The sequence below is a fragment of the Aulostomus chinensis genome, chromosome 3 (genome assembly GCF_037954235.1).
Source record: "Aulostomus chinensis isolate RoL2024-O1b breed Wild chromosome 3, RoL_Achi_v1.0, whole genome shotgun sequence".
Taxonomy (NCBI): domain Eukaryota; kingdom Metazoa; phylum Chordata; class Actinopteri; order Syngnathiformes; family Aulostomidae; genus Aulostomus; species Aulostomus chinensis.
Genome location: NC_141322.1, coordinates 14,210,223 through 14,231,152, shown reverse-complemented (window position 1 = coordinate 14,231,152; position 20,930 = coordinate 14,210,223). Strand labels below are relative to the sequence as shown.

General features: G+C 41.2%; 1 protein-coding gene and 2 non-coding genes across 6 annotated transcripts in view; 2 read left to right on the top strand and 1 right to left on the bottom strand.

The window, feature by feature from the left end:
* Positions 1–20,930, top strand: part of chchd6b (coiled-coil-helix-coiled-coil-helix domain containing 6b) — a 65,475-nt gene that overhangs the window by 22,081 nt on the left and 22,464 nt on the right. For 2 of the 4 annotated variants that reach the window (XM_086198831.1, XM_086198829.1), the window contains 3 exons: positions 2,066–2,086; positions 4,848–4,931; positions 13,732–13,802. In XM_086198831.1, the coding sequence (XP_086054957.1) occupies positions 2,066–2,086; positions 4,848–4,931; positions 13,732–13,802 (176 nt within the window). Of the gene's footprint in view, positions 1–2,065; positions 2,087–3,596; positions 3,773–4,847; positions 4,932–13,731; positions 13,803–20,930 lie in introns of all 4 variants that reach the window. The other 2 variants (XR_015112068.1, XM_086198830.1) reach the window with 2 other exon arrangements.
* trnag-gcc (transfer RNA glycine (anticodon GCC)) lies at positions 9,960–10,030 on the top strand. The gene has a single exon. It is a non-coding gene; the product is annotated as a tRNA-Gly (tRNA).
* On the bottom strand, positions 10,289–10,360 carry trnad-guc (transfer RNA aspartic acid (anticodon GUC)). Its single transcript has one exon. It is a non-coding gene; the product is annotated as a tRNA-Asp (tRNA).

Here is a 20,930-nt window from a genome sequence, read left to right as displayed (position 1 = left end):
CCAATGCTGCCTTTCAACCCCAAAACAAAGGTTGACTCATGTGTCAGACTCACACCCACAGCATCTTCGGTGTGTAGGAAGACATTCTCTCAATGTGATGACGGTGCTAAAGGTGGACTACATCTTACATATGCATGCAACCGGAAAAAAACAACAACTTGGTTTTAACTCATCTTCAGTCAGTCAGGTCAGTTTATTCACAAAATATCTATGAAGTTGTAAACCAGTACATTTGGTAGAGGAGCTATGTGAGATGGGACACTCTGATAAGCCATCTGAGAGCTTGAGAGTAGGAACCCAGGCACCATGAGACATTTGAGAATGTTTTAAGAATGAATACGAACATGATAGAATAACATTGATGGCCTAAGATCAATGTTAGACTAAAGACCACAACAGCAATAACAGTCCCAATCTAACACCTTTCCCTACTACCTGAATAAACCTGCTAATAAAAGCAGATGGATCAGGTCATGTAAGTCAGTAGAAAAGGGGTTGCTTTCTTCTCTTTTCCCCTGATTCATCACCTCTGCCATCCCATTTTATCTATGCAATGGAAAGAAGTGATCAATGTTCAAATAGCATCAGGCTTCTTTACGCCGGTGTAACAGCAAGCTGCATGATCTTGAATGTTTTCAGGCATCCAGGTCTCTTTGGTGTCTTTGTCACATGCCCTCAACTAGTCAACTGGACTAGTTTCTGTTTGCTTGACGATGTTTTGCCTTCAGTTCAGAACTGAAGTGGCCTCTTGCGTGAGAGGCAACTGCGTGATTCGTCCTAACCGCTCGTCATACGTGGGTGGTGACAATGAACCAGAGCTAATACTACTAGTACTACTACTACTAATAATAATGATATAATAACTAACTAATAATCTGTTGCAGTCATTTGAATTACTGCGGATTAAACTTGTTCCCTTCGCAGAAAAAAGCCAGAGGTTGGGTGCTTTTGACCAGAGGGAAGCAGTATATTATATTTTTTCATTATTTTCATTATATTATTTGGGTATATGCATGCCTATTTTGACAATACATTTTTGTTAACTGTATGTATCAGTCTTTAGAAATTTCCTCTGAATCCCTTCATAAATGCTGGAATTCAGGCTTTGATTCCTACTATTACACAAATGTGACTCTTATTTGTCCTCGCAGCGTCCGTGTGCTGAATTATTGTTAATTTTCATTAGTTGTTTGTATTGATATGGTATGAATTCGCGTACAAGGAGGAGAAAATCATAACCAAATGCTTTCTTTTATTCCAAAACTGTATTTATTCAAATCAAGAGTTTGCGTACATGGGCTTCTAACCAGAGGTTTAATGTGGATGGTAATTTGATGTAAGAGTGAGGTTATTAAATATTTTTTACTAAGTGCAAGTGTTGCTGTTTCAAAACAGGAGACCATTATTGTGTGAAATGATGTAATGACTCTACACAGTACCAGAATGAAATTATTGAAATATTTTTTGGAAACTTCTACGAGTCATATTTTTTTGTCTCTGTCATACTGCTGACACACTGAACAACTCCTTCTACAGGATGCGTGTTTTCAACGTTATCCAAAAAAACCCAAACAACAATTCATGTAGCCCCTCCTCCAACAGACATCTGCCAGATGAACAACTGTCAGAACTGTTCGATACTTGGGGCAGGACTTCATCTTTCTTGGTTTATTAATTCATCAAACATTTTCCTGATGAGTTTATGGTCTTAATCTTTCATTTCAATACAGCATCACATTCATGTTGTAAGTTATGGTTCCATTCAGAGTCAAAAGGATGATAAAACAAGGGATGATTTAGGGCATGGCTACATTTGGATTGACAACTGGTTACCACGACAACCTGTCAATCAGGGTCGTGTATCAGCCTTATTGTCCAGTAGTGTTTAAAGTCTGTACTGACCTTGTTCCCTCACCGTTGCTTTTATAGGGAATTTCCTGTACTCTCCTCTTTTCCTCCCACCTGAATGTTCAGCAGCATCTTTGCTGTCTTTAATGCTCTTCTTCTTTGCCTTTCCTCTACCTTCTACTGTCTCCCCCATCCCTGTTCCCTCTTTCTCTCCTAGCCAGCAGATTTGGATGCCTGGGTAAGCAACACTACCAAAGCTAGTGCCTCCTAAAAAAAAAAAAAGAAAAAAAAAACCAACTTTCTCACCACCTCTTTCTTTTTCTCACTCACTCACTCACTCTCGTCCCTATTCAAATGTCATGTTTTCATTGTGCATTAAAGCGAGGCTGCGAGCGTGCTTCCACCACCATTCCACACACAACAACACTTTAGGAGGTATTCAGCTAGAAAATTACATATCATCTGTGCTGCTGGCAGAGGTGATTTTACACACAAACACGTATACACTGGCAGCCCTTCACCATCAAACAGACGCTGTATAAAGAAAAGTGCAGCAGGCACAGCACAGGGATTTGCAGATGTGCTCTTTGGGGATGCCTGTTAAGTTTGGATAAGATTGGATTACAGTGAGTGCAATGCCTGTGTGTGTGTGTGTGTGTGTGTGTGTGCGCTCCTGTCCAATGTATCAGCTGAGAGGACAGAAGATCAATAGATCAGCTGATTTTATCTTTAGCATAATCTCAGTGTGTGTACTGTCATCAGTTACCGAACATCATGAAATAACTGTGTGCGTGTGTGTGCGTGTGTGTGTGTGTGTGTGTGTGTGTGTGTGTGTGTGTGTGTGTGTGTGTGTGTGTGTGTTAGGGCTGTTCAGTTTCTAGAAATTAATCTGCAATATGATCTTCTGCAGTTTTCACATTGCAGGAAAGTGAAATATTTCTGAAAAGCTGACTGTGTTTCAGAATACCGTTTTGAATAAAGTGTTCGGTGCTTAAACGTCATATTCTACAGACAAAAGTAAACACCAGCTGTATTTGACAAAGATCCTGTCAATTTTCATTGAAAATTAAGATAACGATATATCGCCTTTATTGGTTAGATCCAGCGTGTTCAGAAGTGGCCAAGCGTATATTCGTTAAAGCCTGGATGATTAAACAAGCCACTTCATCAGTAGTAGTAAGAAAATCGATCATTTCACGTTGTGTATTTATTTGTGTAGGAAGGGACTGTAGTATAAATTACTAATTCATACTAATTCTAAAATTTTAGATGACAGTTGTCAGTGTTCCAAGAGAAAACTGCTATTTAATGATTCTGGTTGTGATAGAATGAGATGCAGAAGTAATTCACAGTGAATGAGTGAAAACAAAGAGCTGACGTGATGAAGGACTCCTTTAGAGCTGTTAGCCTGTCACTCAAAAAACACCAGCACATCATCAACAGCCTTTTATTTGGATCATGCACATCTCTTTTAACTATCCTTCACTCTCACTCTTTTGTAACTTGTCATTATCCCTCTCTTTCTTTTACTGTGCTACTCCCTTTTCATTCCCTTTGTAAAATCGTGTCATGATTTTAAGCATCGTCATGCGAAAAATAAGGTCGCTCTGTTATGAAGATGTTCAGTGGAATATTTGAGCAAATGTGAATCTTTTGTTAATAATTCAGAGTTGGTGCGCATGACTGACCTGAGGTGAAGCTGCTACTTGTTTTCACAGAGAAACCTGTGTGATATCTGCCTTCTCTAGCTTGCTCTGCTTGCATGCTGCTTTGCCATGGCCCAAACTGTCTACAGCCATGCTGCCATCTTGCTGCCTGTCAAAGCTGAGGTCAGAGGTCATATTAAAGCATTTCACCTCATCCTAACATGGCCCTGCCCAGCCCTGCTGCCACTGTGCCAGTCTCATGCCACCCAGCTAGTTCTGTAAGTCCTGTTATATCAGACCAATGTATTGTCCAGTAGCCATCATTTTTTGTTTCTCTCACACATGGTGAAGTTTTGATGTGTCCATGTACTGTGTTACACACAATTCATTTGAAAAAAAATAATTATTAGAAAACGAAAAACATGCGCAGTCCTCAAAAACGTCATCACTGTGTGATTAGAAGAAGCTATTTAATATTTTATCTGTTCACTGCTGTGTAATATCTGATGGTTCTTTCTTGGTGAATTGCCGGTCCATATGTGAAATAAGCTGTAAAGCATCAGCTGATTTATGACACATCAGTGAAAGCACTTCTTATAATATGAGAATGAGAATCAGGAGTGGAGAACTGGCATGTGTACCCAATGCAGTATTTAAATTCGAGGGTGTAGTAGAGGCATTCTAGTTTCACAGTGTATGGTGGAATGGAAATTGACAGTTATAGCATTGCATACTGTACTTTTGCTCATCTTTGCTGTTGGATCCTACAGTATAAGCACATTTCAGGTTTAAAGCTATTTTCATGAATATTTTGTGTCATACTCTCCACCAAAGTGCTATGACATCATCAAATCCAGATCACTTCCAAAAAAAAACTCCAGTGAAATGTTCTTTAACCTAAGTTCCTTCATCTTACTGAATTTCATCTGTAGTCACCCACGCTTTTTTGGGTGATGCCGCAAACTGACAGTAGTAATTGCGTAATAACGTCCTCCATTATGTGATGAAACTGTGGTATTTTCTGACATAATCAGCCCGTTTTAAAACCGTATTTGACGGTTTGTTGTCAAGTCTAGTGATGTGATGTGTTCTGTCACTACTTATTTCGAATCTGGTTCAGCTTTGTTGGGTGGTGTGTTCTGCCTAATGGAGGAGTTGCTACTTTCATTCATACTTTCTATCATATAATTACAATTGCAGATGCATTTAATAGCTGCAGTATTTTGTCTACGCGGTCCACACAAGCCCTATTGATGAAATTCATCAAATTAAAGCCTTCCACAAACCTAATTTCTGCCAGTTTTTTATTTGCGATGCAACGTTTTTGATTCTGTTCTCCTCTCTTTTCCTCAGGCCAGACAGCTGGAGAGGAAAGAGAAAGAGCTGGAGAGCATTTCAAGCTTCTATAAAAATCAACTTGAGACTCTAGAGAAGAAGGTAAGAAAGTTTCCATCCTCCAAACAAGCATACAATCAAATAGCCGGTACTCAACCGAAAAATGCTATGTTTCACCTTGATCATGCGCAAGTTTTAACAACTGGAAGTTGAGAGAGGAAGATACTAACTCTTTGAAATCTCGACAGTAATAACATAAGACCTCACCAGTGAGATAAAAACATGTTGAAGGCTTTCACTGGAGAGGTCTTCACACATCAGGAACATCAAAACAAGCCTGAAAATAACTTTCTTATCCACACACCTTCGAGGGTAGAATCTCACTGAGACACTAGCAGTCCTTTTTGCTGAAAATGTCAAACCTGCAATGTCAAAATGGAAATGGAAATGGATGGAAAAGTTTCAGCTGATGAGTCACGACTTGCTGTTGATAGAGCAGCACTCAAGAGACGTTTCGCAGCCTCGTCTGAGAGCTTCAGCTGCCTAATCAAATGTACTCTGCTTTGCTCATCACTATGTCCCCTTTTTTCCCAAGCATCCCTATAGTTTTTTTTTCCTCACAAAAACGAACAAAAATAAATATAAATGGTTTGTTGGATGCTTTTAAGAAATTATGACCTGTGTTCCCTCCACCTCAACACTAATGCGTTGTTGATATTTTGCACTCTGTAAAAGCCAAAAGACCAGAGGGTTTTTATAAATGTTGCTTGATTTTTGCAGGGTGAACTTGGTCTTATTTGTTAAAAGACTTTGTGAGGCACAAGTTTTAGACTGGAGGACATTTTTCAGGATGGGTAAAAATGCACTGGAGATGAAGATGAACTAGAACAGTGCTTCAAGTACGAGGGGCTTAAGGACAGAAGTTGAGAACTTCTGAACGAGAGGACGAGAGGCTAAAGTCACAGAATGTAGGAGGAGTGAGGATGAAAATCCCACTGAAAACTGATGAACAAAGACTGTAATGTGGCACAAATATATTCCTTTTCATTAAGGATTCACTGACATTAGCTCAAAAGCATTCACTGTAAATGTTCACACTCTCTGGGACGTGACTCCCCCTCCAGCACATTTCCCCATCGCTCCCTCCCTCCCTCCAGCAGGGCCCATCAGGCAGACAGGGACCTTATCTAGTCCCTGGCACTTGCCTTCCTCAGGCCTCTGAGAAAACCTTTTACATAGCCAAGTTAAACGGAAGGGCCCCTGCATGCTTTGCAGCAAGCAGCACACGCTGCAATGCTTAACAGAAGAGACTGATTGGCAGAAGAGTGCAGGATGCTCTATCTTTCCTTATTCGCCGCCACAGTCCCTTTTTCTATCACTTTTTTTCACCCCTCACTTGCTCACAGCTGACCTGCATGTGGATGAGGGAGTGAGAAAGAGGGGGACTGAAAGCGAGCGATAAAGAGGCTGTATGGACTGTGCATTAAACAGACGGTCTATCTTGAGCTGGCGTCCATCTCCCTCCTTCTCTTCCTTCAATTTCCAATCTAGCACTTCATTCATTCAGGCCTCCTTTGCTGCCCTCTCTACCTTTGCCTGCCTATCTCTCCTCTGTCTCATACCTGTGGCAAATTCCATTTGAGCTGAAATAAATGGCCACTTACAGTTGAACGACGATGCACCAGCACAGGTCAGATACAGAAATGCAAAACAAAAGTTCAAACAATGACTCACTTTTGACATAAATTATTATCCAAGCGTGTGTGCAGTAATACCATCCATTGTTCAACACATTCCTCTGCCTGCCCCTCGCGCAGATGTAAAGGTATCAGTGTTTGGATGTCATGGTGGTCTGAAGACAAAGGTGAGCAGCCAGATTAGAGAAGCGTAATTAGTGCGCGACGTTGCCCTGAATCAACATTTTAACACCAGCTCCAAACAGGGGGTGTATGAGCTTGTGTGTTTGATTCTCTGTATATGAAAATGGACACAAGCACTCGCTGGTGTCAGGTTTGCTGAAGGGATAAATGACAATAACAGATTATTGTGTTTGTCCAAAGGCTGTGGATGCTCTTTGGTAACAACAACACAGAGAACGGTCTTGTGTCTTTATTGCGACAGGTTTGTGTACGGGCTGTCCTCATAGACGTAATTACCTCCGCAGAGCAGGTCATGTGATCTCATCATGTGGTCATGTGAGTTTGTTTCTCTGGATTCTGAAAAACACAGAGGCTTTTTTTTGAATTACTAAACTTAATGGAATCCAATAGCATTGGCAAAAGAAGAACCCACCACTACATTTTGAGGTGGATCTGTCAATCATGCCAGCAGTCCAGTCGCCTCTCAACATACCAGATATCAAAATGAACAGCAGAGTTGACCCTTTTCCATGATGGTGTTGTATTATCTCTGCAAACCGAGAAATATGGTTTTGATATTAAGGCAAATTTTTCATTTTCTGAAATAAAATGCTCACATCAGCTCCCATGTTGTAGGGCTGCCCTCTGATAGTCAACCAAATGTTAATGAAGACTCTCAGTTTTGATTGGTCAAGTCAGTTGGTTGAAGCCACGCCCCTTTGGGAGTGCATGCACTGCAAAATGGTACAAAGGATTTTGATTGGTGAATACCACAGTATTTTGTGCACGGGTACCATGTGTACTAGTGGTACAACAAGCCTTAAACTACTGATAGCTGAGGTTGATGTTCACAAGTGACCAGCAGGCCAGACTATCAGTGTGTGGGTGAGTGAGATGGAGGTGGCTGGACGCTGCAGTTCGACAATGACATAAGCTTTTATCAGACTCAGATAGTATTAAAAAAACAACAAGTCATTTTGTGGCGGCCAGTGTTTATGCGGTAGGTCGCTACATAAAATCAGTGTACGGGAAACATTGAGACCCCCATTGCAGAAAAATGGAAGATTTAATTGAAAGGTGTAATATTTGGGACAGCCCTTCCACTTTTAATGAAAACAATAATAATATTTGCAGCTCATTGATTCAAAAAACAATTTATGCACATAAGGTTTTTTTTTTTAATATGTATAATGTATTTATGTCTTCAGGGCAATAAGCATGTAATTTTGTATGAAAACACATAAAAACATGTTCCAATGTGTTTAAAAAACAGGAAGTATACCTTCTATCACCGAGTGTACACTGTGGTCACACTATTATAATTTCATTTCTGGAAGCAAGGCGGGAATGTTATGACATGATACTTGTACTTGTCCATCTTGGAAGCTTAAGCAAGATTCCAAATGCATCATTACACGCCATCTGCCAGGCTGTCGCAGCCCCGTGTATGAGCTGCATAGAAGGAAGTGCTTCAAGCAGAGTGGTTTTTACCTCCTTGGTTTCATCTGTACACACCTGCGACTTATTTAAAACAGATATATTTATGTATTACGGTAATACATGTGAAATTTCACAAGCTCCCATCTTTTCTCTTCTTGATGTACAGGCTGAAATTAAAAAAAAAAAATTCTCTCTCTCTCTCTCTCTCTCTCTCTCTCTCTCTCTCTCTCTCTCTCTCTCTCTCTCTCTCTCTCTCTCTATATATATATATATATATATATATATATATATATATATATATATATATATATATATATCTACTCTTATTATCATGTTAAATGATGAATGATCTGGATGGAACACAATTTGCTGAAATAAATTTGGTTTGGGGGATTTTTCAGCCTGGGTGGAAGTTTGCAGTCTCACACTGCTCTTGTTGTCACAGAGTGACCAATCCATTGCACAACTTTGATTTCCCCCTCCTTCACACACATACAGGTTTACACTCTTAAGATACCCCAGGACTTAAACACTCCCAAATACAACGGCACATCCTCCACTTCTCCTCTGCTCTCTCTTCACCGTTTATTTGTGAATACCTCCCTAATCTCTTCCCAGTCTGCGGGTGGAGTATATCTGTCTTCCTGTGGCAACATACCCTGTGACTCTGTAAACAAGTCTCAGTTTAAAATTCACCTCTTTTAATCCCCTCTTCCCTCCTTTGTTGGCTGCTGCCGCCAAAAAAAAAAAAAAAATTAATCCACCTTCGTCCAAGCATGGAGCGTGAAACAGCCCCTCCCTCCAAATCCTGACATCGCCCATCTCAATCCGCAGCTGCTGGAGGCTGTTTAGACGAGTGTGCATGCAAGGATCATCTGAACACAACCATTCACAAACACAGATTTAGTCACACACCTGCATGTATGCAAGGTGTATATACACACACACTCATCACGTGTGCAGCCACACTAATCCCCTCCATGAGCCTCTCCAACACCCCTAAAACCCTACTTCCCCCATTGAGGGTTATCATCCCCCCTTTCTGTCTCTCCACATTGGACTTGAGTCCCCACGGGTGCCAATGACAGGGAAGAGCTCGGAGTGTGTGTGCTCGTGATAAGCCGCTTTTCCACCCATGGCATCGGCTCGACTCGTCTCTGCGTGGTCTTTTGTGGTTCTCCATTGGGCAAAAGTCTTTGATAGGACCTGGTACCAGGTACGTGCAGTGCAGTCTAGTCGTTTTATTATTGTTTTATTCATCGGACATCTGAACTAAATGTCAACCTGAAAACCACGCTGTCCCTGCTGAGACAAAGAGCCATGGAGAAGGAGGCCGCTGCTGCCGTCGCCAGTGTGTTAAGCAGCACAGACAACAGGAGAAGCATCAGGCGCACCTGCGGTTAGAGGTTGCCATGGTGATGCAAACCGTTTAGTTTCTACTGAGTGAGGAGAGAATTTGCTTGAGAGAAACAGTCTGGTTTATTTTTCAAAGACTGTAACTGCCATCACCTGAATTTTTATGTTGTGTAAGACAGGAAATAAACAGCCAAATGCAATTGTATTCTGGTTGTGTTCTTAGAAACTCACATTTTATGAAACAAGACAATTTTGCCAAAGTTTTGGATGAAAGTTGCATTAAGAATAAAAATTGTGGTTATAAAGACAAGTTAAACAGACATTTTCTGCCACTCTTGAGATGTTTTAGCCATCTCTTAACATTGCCATTGCTTTACGTATAGACCAGAGATCAAAACAGAATCGGAACACGGAGTTGAAGCCCTGTGCTGACAGAACGCTGCATTAGTAGGCTGCTCTTGTGAAGTTTTAGAAAGCATTGGTGGTTCAGTGGTAGAATTCTCGCCTGCCACGCGGGAGGCCCGGGTTCGATTCCCGGCCAATGCAGAATCCGTTTTTTTCCCCTCCACCCACATTTTGTTTCACATTCTTTAGTGTTAAGGTACAGAGGGCACAATCGATGAAACCTGTTTTTGATGGGGAATCCCCACACACAGGCAAAACGCTCTACAGTTTCTACAATAGTCACCTTATCTTCCTTGAGCTTGAGTGTCCATTCATCTGCTTTTTAAGACAAGATATACTCGTATGTGAGAGACGCACTGTTTTGAAATACATTTTTGAAGCGGAAGAAAAATAACTGTACTCCCCGTCGGGGAATCGAACCCCGGTCTCCCGCGTGACAGGCGGGGATACTCACCACTATACTAACGAGGAGATGTGAAGACAAGGAGATCCTTCCTAATTTATCTCTGTGACAATCAGTGAAACGTGAGTTTTTGAATAACTAAGTTGGTGATTGTGTCTGAGGTTTCATGGTGTCACACAACACGTGGCCCTTCCCCTTTAACAATGGGCGCGGCACCTACAGACGTACAAATACTAGATCCCCTCCCCCCATAGTTTTCTGTCTCTCTCTCTCTCTCTCTCTCTCTCTCTCTCAGGTTGTAGACTGTGAGAACGGATGTGACTGTATTGAGTTGCACAAAGTTTTCATTTGTTTGTTCCTTTCCAAAAAGGAAACAGTTTTTAACTTCTCCAATTCTTAAAGATAGGCTCTAGGCAGAATTAGCAGCAAGAAGTCCTGCTTCCCTTCCTGCTTTCCTATGTCCTGGATGATCTGAGGCACCCGTGGGTTTAAGCCCTTATGGAGTCTTTCTTTATATCTCTGCTAGAGCACTGGATGTCCCAGGAGGCAGCCACAGACTTTCAAGTCTCAGCTCAGCTTTCCACTGAGCATGTGACCTGAGGCTAAAGGCTAAGTCGCTAACATCTGGCTATACCTTCTTACTTTATATTCACAGCGAGGTATTAGAAGAAATGAGACTTGCTCTCTTCTTAAAGTCTGAATCAGGTTCTTAGTTGCTCACACCGTCAAAAAGCATTTTGTGGTGATGTCGAAATCTTAGTTAAGTGTGAGTACATCATAAAACATTGAGGAGCTTCATGTCTGGGGCTGTCTTTGATTTTAATGATACAAGATTAGGATGAAGTAAAGCCAGAGATGAATGTGTACTTTATATCCTGCTTTGTAACATTCTATCATACTGGGTAGTATTGGGTAATAGAACAGCCCTGCAATAAATCCCCCCTCATTGGGGTTGTAATGTTTAGCTTTTATTGGATCTGTTTGACAGACGTGTTAATTTGGGCTGCTGTGGTGCTTTTGAATGGTACTGGTTTATACTGGGAGCTGTTAATATAAATGGGATGGACCAAATATTAGCTACAACCATCAGTAAAACCCAGTAAAGTCAACCAGCACCACAAACTATCTTCAAAGTGACATTTAAGATAAATTGAAACAGAGCTGAACGTTATAACCCTGGTGAAGGGGGCTGCATTGCTGTTGGGTGGGAAACCTTTTAGTGGGTTTTTTTATGGTGTGGTTGATATACAGCAGGGGTGGGCAATCATGTGCCATGGAGAGCCGTGTGTATGCAGGTTTTCCTTCCAGCCAAACACTTTAACAGGTGATTCCACTGATTAACACACCTTCAGCCACAGGAGAGTGTTAATCAGTGGAATCACCTGTTAAAGTGTTTGGTTGGAAGGAAAACCTGCATACACACGGCTCTCCTTGGAACATGGTTCCCTACCCCTGATATACAGTATGATTTAAGTTTTATTTCCACTACAAACACAAAATGTATCACTTTCTAAAAAAAAAAGAAAAGAAATGAATATCATGTGTGAAGTCTGGGCCGATCAAAACAGGCCACTCTGTGGTGTGAGGGGCTTGCACGCCGGTGCACATCATGTCACATCCGTTCAACAGCTCTTGATGTCAAAAAACAAAACAAAATGGTACAACATACAACCATCAATGTATGAATACCTAAAGGGTGAGAAGAGCAACCAGAATCTCCACAACCCTACCTGACATGCCCGGTTCAAAAAGCTTGTATGAACCTTTTATTATTGCCTTGAAATGAACGAGCAGAAACCTTCTCCCCTGAACAGAAGCGGTGTAATGACAGAAGTCCACCAACTCTCTTGCTGAATGTTGCTCACGCATGCAAAGCAAGATGGTCTTTCCCTAAAATAGTAGAGTACTAAATAACTGCGTGGATTGTGTCAAACAATTCACAGTAAAACATAAACATGATGTATACTTCTCAACTCTAACCTCTGCTGCTTGTGTAAATGCAGACGGTGGTAGTTAAATGTCTAATCTAACCTCAGCATTTCAAATGTTCCAGGAAAAAACAAGAACCTGTCACAATCACCCAGCCTCATCTTCCACAGCACAATTTCTGTTACAGCAAAAAAAAAAGAGTCTTAACTTCAGTCATTAAAAACACCCATCACCCACAATTACTTTGCTCATACAACATTAAATTCCTGGCGTGATGCCTGCACGAAACTCGGGACTTTTATTTTCCTGTCTTTTCCATAAAGAAGAGGGAAGGAAAGGATGGAGAAGCAGATTACCACATTGTAGATGGGATTAAGGGAAATATCTGGATGAAATTACTTGAGTCTTCTCCAACACCAGACCTCCAGATCAGGAGAAGCATGTCTGTGGATCAGTGTGAAATAATGAGATATGAAAATGACTAGGGGGCACTGGAGGAGAAGAGGGCTCGGGATTGTGGAGGAGGTTTGTGTTTGATCCCATCTCTTTCCCTGCTCCCTCACTTCAATTATCTTCCTCTCCTATCACTCCCATCTATTGGGAATATGGGAAATAATTAAGTAAAAGCATGAGTGCCGCAGCTATTGGTTTAAAATGGTGATTACTGCGCTGTAAATGTGTATGAGAGGGTGACGAGAGAGATTTGATTGTGTTTGGGGGCATTCGAGATAAACTGGCTTTTATACATTTTCACACAAAGCCTGTTCATGGCACAGAGCTCAAATGTATTCTCAAAGCTGGAAATACCGCTAAGCTGATAACTTGCTCTAAGTGCATATAACATAAAAATCCATTGTTATATTGTAGCTCTCTGATTTAGTCCATGCTCACATGCTCCCAATAGAATTTTAATACATCGGAGTGGAAAACTACCTTGACCTTTTCCCGGTCAGTGCATCACCTTGTGAGGGTTTCCAACCTCAATGCGGTGTCGTAAACGCTGTGAGAACTGATTACTCCCGTAGAGGTGCGCCGTATACGACTTTGCCCTGTTGACACAGGCTCTGTCTCGCAGTAATTGCTGTTTAAATGCCACTGTTCCTCACATAAAATAGAACATTACAGAGTATCAACAGGCCATCAGCGTTCAGATTTGTTAGCAGCGCTGTAAACTGAAAGGTCTCTAATTTAAAGGAACGTGACATTTCACTGGGTGTTTACGAAGGGTACTTTTCGTCGTCAGGTTATTCGAGCTTGAATTGGAGCTTTTAAACACATCGTTATTAATGGGGTTATTTTATATAGTGGTGCAAGTTGTTCAACTTTTCAAAAGTGGAACATGATTTTAGGGGTTTGACTTGTGTGCTGTGTTGATATAACCTAGGAGTTCATTCATGAGACAGCATATTCCTCAGCAGTCGACTTCCTGAGGACATTTTGAATATAAAGTGAAGTGGAGTGTGTATTCCTCCAGCGTGTTTCTCACTTTTCTCTGTCTCTTCGCTTACAGAATCTTGACAATTACAAGCAGACGGCTGAAGTGTACAACCAGGCAGCTACCAAAGCTGAGGCTCATATCCGGTACGTACTATGAAGATTTATCTTGAAAAAAACAAAATCGTGTGGGGCGATCAGTGTTCTCCTCACGTGGTTGCTGTCTTAGTGCATCTGTACTGTAACATCATCATGGAAAGAGCCTAACACGGGACAGGCGGTGCCAGTGTGGTAAATACACACAGTAGAGCAGCATCACCAGGATAATTACATCAGGCTAATGGTTCAGTGTCTGGTCTTTGCTGGTTGCAGTGTTGCCCATTATCTTTACATACATCTTTGTTTACATCCCATCACCAACATTTTAGCAAACCTTGGAGGTTCCGTGTGTTGGAGGCTGTGTGACGTTCATGCAGTTCCTACACACGTACACAAGCACAAGCACACGCACACGCACACGCACATTACCATTAGTACCACTCAAGGCTGATAGGTGTTTTTCTCGCATAAATCAAGAAATTTGGAAGAATTAGTCCAAATGGACTTTTTGAAAGCTAAATTCCATAGCCTAGGTGGTGGCGGGGGGGGGGGGGGTGTCAAGTAGAACAAAAATATGTCATAAAACAAAACTCCACCCCAAGAATTAAGCCATTATTAAAATAAAACAGGAAATTATTATACAAAGCCCAAAACAGTCCAAAGCTGAAAATCAACAGTCCAGGTCATTTTTCCCTGTACAAATAAAAAAAGGGGGTCAAAAACCATGTTGAGAAGTACAATTTTCAGGCTTTTTATTAGGCCCATTGTTTCATCCAAAGTTGGTTTTAATGCACATTGCTATCACTTGCATTTGTACACCAACCTTCCCGCCATGTTTACAAAAACCTTCTGAAAATGCATTAAATGTCTTGTCTCACTGTTCTTTTTTTGCCGTATTCTCCTTTTATCTTTGAAATAGAGAATTTATGTAAGATTTGAGAGATCATTGTCCTCTGTTCAGTTCTCTTTGGGACAAACTTGAATCATGCAAAGCAGGTCCAATGGCGAGAAGGAAGTGTACATGAGCCCCAGAGTTCATGTACAACAGCTGATAAGAGCAAAATTTACTCTGCCTGTTGTCCTCGATGAGAATTTTTTTTTACTGCCAACAGACTGTACTTTTTTGACGGTGTAGTCAGAAAGAGGCTGCAGTCTGCTGGTGGGGAAACAGAATCAGCACGATGTCACAAGAAGGAGATGTCCTCTTATGGGATGGCAGAGCTAAAATATCACCTGCTGTCAAAAAGCACCTCAGTTTCATTCAGTTCTGAACCGATGCCACGCTGCCACTACCAGAGATGGTGAGCGCTGCCAATTTACTCCCTGTTGTAACACCTATTCTCACCCCTGTTTGGAAGGAGAGAGGTGAATCCAATTTCATCCAAGAGGAGTTCATTTCCCTCTTTCCCTCGTGCATGGCAACGATTATCACAAAACTGCTGATAGATCGCTAATGAACTCTTTTTGAACTGTTATTTTCACATCGCCATTTCTCACGTTTGGATTTCATTTACCCACTTGCAATTTTACCCGCGCTCTTATGTCTAACGAACTTGCAGTTAGAATTCAACATTAGAATTAAAAAAGTCCTGTAAGGGGGAGAATGTGGGAGCTACTCTATATACTAGGCCTTGCTGTAGCAGTTTTAAATGTATACAAATTACATGAAAACAGAATAAAATAATTTGGTTTAACTGTAGAAATGTTACATCGGTTTCATTCAGTAATTGCTTTGATTGATCAGAATCATGATTTGTAATTTTGAGACTTCTACCAATATCTGAAATAACTGGCAATTGATGAAATGTTGCTTTAAACGCTGTTCTACTTTGCTTGCTGGTAACGATTTTTAGAATTACATGAAGTGACAAAATTTGCGATTTTGGTGTAAAAATTGCTATTGAAAAAATGAACCCCCTATTCTAAATACTATGCTACCAAAAGAATAATCTAAAATAATAATAATTGGCATATATAAAAGGTAATAATAAAAGAATTATACATAAATGCTTTTGAAACAATAACGTGTACAAAATAGTGGTTCTATCATAAAACCGATGTAGTTTACCATAACACTGTATGGCAAAAGGTAAAGTGCAGTCTTTTACACCTGAAAGGTTTATTAATTTCCTGTAATTTAACATAGCTTAATAAGACGGGTTTGCTTTCTACATCGTTCTCTCATTGATGTGAGCACGGAACAACCACCTTGTCACACAGCGGTGCAGAATTCATGTCACTTCTGAAAAATAGCAGCTCCCACGTAAATAAAGAATGCTACATTTTGTAAGACTTTGTGGCGAAACTGCAGACGAGTTGCAACAGAAGTGCAGAAATGTTGAAAACATGCAGGCCCTCATATATTTAGCAGAGCATTTGGTACTTTGCATTGCTGTGTTTAGAGAAATGAGGGCAGACAAAGAAAACCTTTAAACTGCTTTGATAATTGCAATATGGAGTAATAAATAAGGATTTCAGTATTTAGAAAACATAGGATTACCACTCCAAATTATGGTATTGTTTTAAGCCCTCTGTCGTGTACCGAAGTGTTGTAGCGTGCAATGGAAAACCTTACTAGAAACAGTAATGTCAGTAAGAAATGTAGGTTATTTTGCCAGCACTGCGCTGCATGATGGGTAGTGACCTCATCCATGACACTGCCATCTTTGTCCACCTGGCCCATTGAATTCAACAGCATACAATTCACGTCCAAAATGTTGTCCAAATGATTGCATTAGCCAGGATTTGCTATTTATTGTCCATTACTGCATGGAAGAGGTGAGAGGATCAAGTCAGCACAATTTTGCTGAAGGAAGAGCATTTTGTCCTGCCACAATGTGTTGCTCATTATTTTTCAATGCTCACACACATACACACACACACACACACAAACTTTCACTGGCTTTTCCCTTCTTTCTATTTTTCGCCACACAAACTGTACAGACATAGTTTATATTCATACCGCCGTGTGCTTGTCATGTTCTGTCAGCGTTTGGGCGGTGTTTCATTGTGCTGTGGTCATTCTGTCATTTCACACTACACTTACTACCCAGTAATTATTCTATTTACGCACTGCTGAAGGTGGGGGGTGGGGGGGTGTAATGGGAGGCTAAGACGAGCCTAGCACATTAGCAACAGTCTGTCTTTGTGTCTGTCTCTTATTGTTCCTTATTTCAATTAACCCTTTACACTTTAAAAAAATTCTTTTATTTCTCTTGCTGGCTTTGGAGCTGTCTTCTTCTTCTTCTTCTTCTTCTTATTATTATTATTTCTGTTCCATGTGTTATTAGTATGGTTGTCAACACTTTCATGATACATGTGGAAGTCATTTGGCCTGGTCTATGCACACAACTTCTCATTCCATCCCTGCTGTCAAGTTTACTTACTGGTAGTTGATTTTTCTACTTTTTGCAGCTCAGTTTATGTAATGATAAATAAATAGTTTACCTAAACAGAGAACATATCATAGCCAGTCACTAGGGCTCTAGTTTCCTTTTGGGCAAAGAATTTCCATCATGGTAATACACAGCAACAGTGGATGTTGTGGACCAACATCTTGGTTCCATCTTTGATATCACCTTGAAGTTTGAGCAACCACAGAAGCCATAATTAAGAAAACACACCAATGTCTTTAGCTCATAGTAAAGTCAAGTCAAGTCAGTTTTACTTGTATAGCGCCAAATCACAACAAAAGTTCTCTCATGACACTTAACAAGTAGAGCAGGTCCACACTCCTTCAATGAAGCTACACCCAACAATCCTCCATCAACAAGCACTTCCTGTAACAGCGGTGATGAAGACCTTCCTTTACCAGGCAGGAACGTGGAGCAGATCCAGGCTCAGTGGGGACGGCCCTCTGCTTTGACCAGTTGGGGGGAAAGAGAGCAGGAGAGAGGGGCAGAGACAAAGACAGATAATGGAGGAAGACAGACATAGACAGAGATAAAGGGACAGAGATAAAGAGGAGGAGAAAGGGGAGGCGACTGATGGACAGACGGGGACGTGAGCAGGTGGAGCTACGGGTGAGCCTCTTCAGGTCTGCAGCCTCCTCCAGCAGCACCCGGGATCTGGGATGTGGGGAAGCACAAAGGCTCCACAGAGAAGAAGACGAGTTAGTAGCATGTAAGATTACAGCCTAAGCCAGACCTAACTAACTACAAGATTTATCAACAAGGAAGGTCTTTAGTCTGCTCTTAAAGGTCGAGAGGGTGTCTGCATCCGGGACTGAAACTGGGAGACGGTTCCACAGGAGGGGAGCCTGATAGCCGAAGGGTCTGGCTCCCATTCTACTTTTAGAGACTCTGGGGAAAATGGAATTCTGTCCATGTTTAAAAATCCACTCTGAAAAGATTTTTATCCGTGTTTCTCCTTCCTCCTTCCTTGCTGGTTTCTATCCCTCATGGTGAAACACCATCTCCAAACCATAGTTCCAGGGTGTGCCTGGCTAGTGTTGCCTCATCCAACCTGACCACATGGTTTTAGTAAGTCTTCAGAAGGTTTTATGCAGATCTCACAATTATGGGCATCCTAACTCATAGTTTGACAGCTGTTACCTGTTATTGAAAGAGATCATTTGAGATCACTTATTGCCTTATATGGCGACTTCATCAGGTTAAAAGGAGTCAGGTGTGTCAGAACAGTTTGCGTTCCTCACAAAGGCTTACAAGCTGAAACAGTGAGCTTTTGTTTCTGTTTCCAACTTAAAGCCGTGATTAAATCTCAAAGAAATGTGTCATTTTTGACTGGTTTATGACCGTACTCAATCGTCTGTGTAAACACAAATAACATCATGGCGAGCAGTGGCCGTGTCTTCAACTCTGACTCCACATGCTCCCTCCACCTTTACCTCCACTGGTCCAGCATCACTCGACATCCTCAGTTATTAATTAGGGTCTTCGGCGAAGACCCTATTATGTTTGCTCGTTTTATCTCTATTTATTCTTTTTTTTTTAATGTGATTGCACTTTCAGCCCAACAACATCCTCTCTTGCTTATGATTTCCTTTTTGTGCTTCATTGTGTTCAACATGTGCTTGAAATCAAATTTCCTTTGTCAATTCGTGAAACTAAATTGATTTAGTTATTGATTGATTGATTGATTCATTTGTTTCCCAGCTATGACTTTTGGACCAATCTCAAACAGCTTTTTTTTTTTGCGGTTGAAACTAGAACCTGCCCGTTGCACCGGAGAAGGGCAATTGATAACAGGACACGTGGAACAATTTAAAATGTTATTCTGGAGGAGACACATAAGGAGTTGTGAAAGTGCCATTTCTACCTGGTCCATTAGCTTTGCCCTGGAGTGTCACACCACCAACATTCACAAACCTACCTCACCTTAAAGACCTACAACATTGCAGCTTAGCTTACCTTAAGATCTAAAAATCCATTAATCCTCTTAAAAATCCTTGTTACCCTGAAGTGTTGGCAAAGACAGACCTCAAGGGAACCCAGGTTGATGTCTGTGTGAGTCTTCACCATGAAGTAACTGCTGGCATGTTGCTCTTTAAAGCCTACTTTCATGTGGGATTGTATCTGCTTTTTTTGTACCGTTTGAGTGGCTGTTGGTCGTGCGTCTTACGACTGACACAGACAGGTGCGTGTCCTGCATATTTAAGTGTCACCCAAAGTCGTAGCTGGTAATTAAGTGACGCATTAGCTGTCAAAGTTTTACCGCAAAGACAGAAAACTTGTCGTACACAGCACATACCTCCCTCTAACTGCCTCGGGAATCGTATGTAGAATGAAGACATATATACACACAAGCCCCCTCATACGGGTTGCAGTCACGGGAAGGTCCGAATGAATTGTCTGTGTAGACTCATAACTGCAAATGATGAAAAATACAGCACTTTTCTGCAGCTGGTGCAGGAACCAGAGGTCTTTATCGAGCTGAAGTGCTCCGGGATTTACTAATTTGCCTTTTTCTCTTCCAGTCCCTCCTCTCATTACACGACTCCATATTGATTCCATCTCTGTCTGATCCTATATTTAAAGCCCGGACGTTATATCATTAGGACCATTTCGTGTGAGGTCACATAAGGTGGAGGATTTCTGTTGAAGTCTGAACCTGCAGCTGCTACTGTGTGTGCCGGACCTCGCTCCACAGGAACTTATTCAGACAATACTTCTGATGCAAAGCAGCTGTGATGGTCACCTCTCTCCCCCTTCTTCAGTGCATGCCATCATGCCTGGGTCACCAACCTCCAGCCCTCTTCCTGGTCCCTGTCCGTCTCGATCTCTATCTCCACATGACGGTGACCTCATCTCTCTTAGCGGCTTTACCATTAGCTGTGTGTTTCAGCCAGATTACTGTACCACTTGCATTACACTTGCTAACATTACAAAGCATGACGCCAGTGCATTTTTCTTTCCAGTTGGGCATGTCGAAGCCTCATGACACTTTTGAACTACCCCTTTAAACAGGATGATGCCGTAAACTGTAAATGAGTGTGTTGTCCTGGTGTTGCCCCAACAGTCGCTTTTCTGTAACTTCACTGCTAGATGTCACTAAATCAAATAATCTGGCCTTTTACAACCACAATGGATTTCAAAAGAAAACTGAAGGGAAAAAAAAGACAAATGACACAAAACTGGAACAGAAAGTGTTGATAAAGGAAGGGTTGAGATGAAATGTGATGATGTCCCACTCCACATCATGTATATCTCAAGTGAGTCCAACTCCAAGTGCTCCTGGTTGAAACCTTATCAGATGTGTGATGTCACACACAAAAAAAACCCCACATGCACACGTTCACCTTATCTTGTTCCTGCATGTCACCTGTTTTAATGAAAGGCTCTTCTTATCCTCCCCATGTCTCTCTCTCTTTCTTTCTTTCTCTCTCCCTCTCTCTCTCTCCACACACGCACACACAAACATATATATATATATATATATATATATATATATATATATATATATATATACATATATTTATTTTTTCTGTCACATAAAGCGAGTGATACATTGCTGTCTCCCATTAAGAGTCAAGCTGTCAGCGTGTGAAGTTTCAGGATCAGATTCTCTCTTTTCTCAGTCCATCTAGTTGTTTTATTATTCTCTTCCCATGTGTGCAAGTATTTTGGATCAGTTCATATTAAATTGGTGAAGTTTTTTCGTTGTCAAATTGTCTCGTCAGCTAAGGATTTAGGTTTGCGTTATCAATAGGCAAAGGTG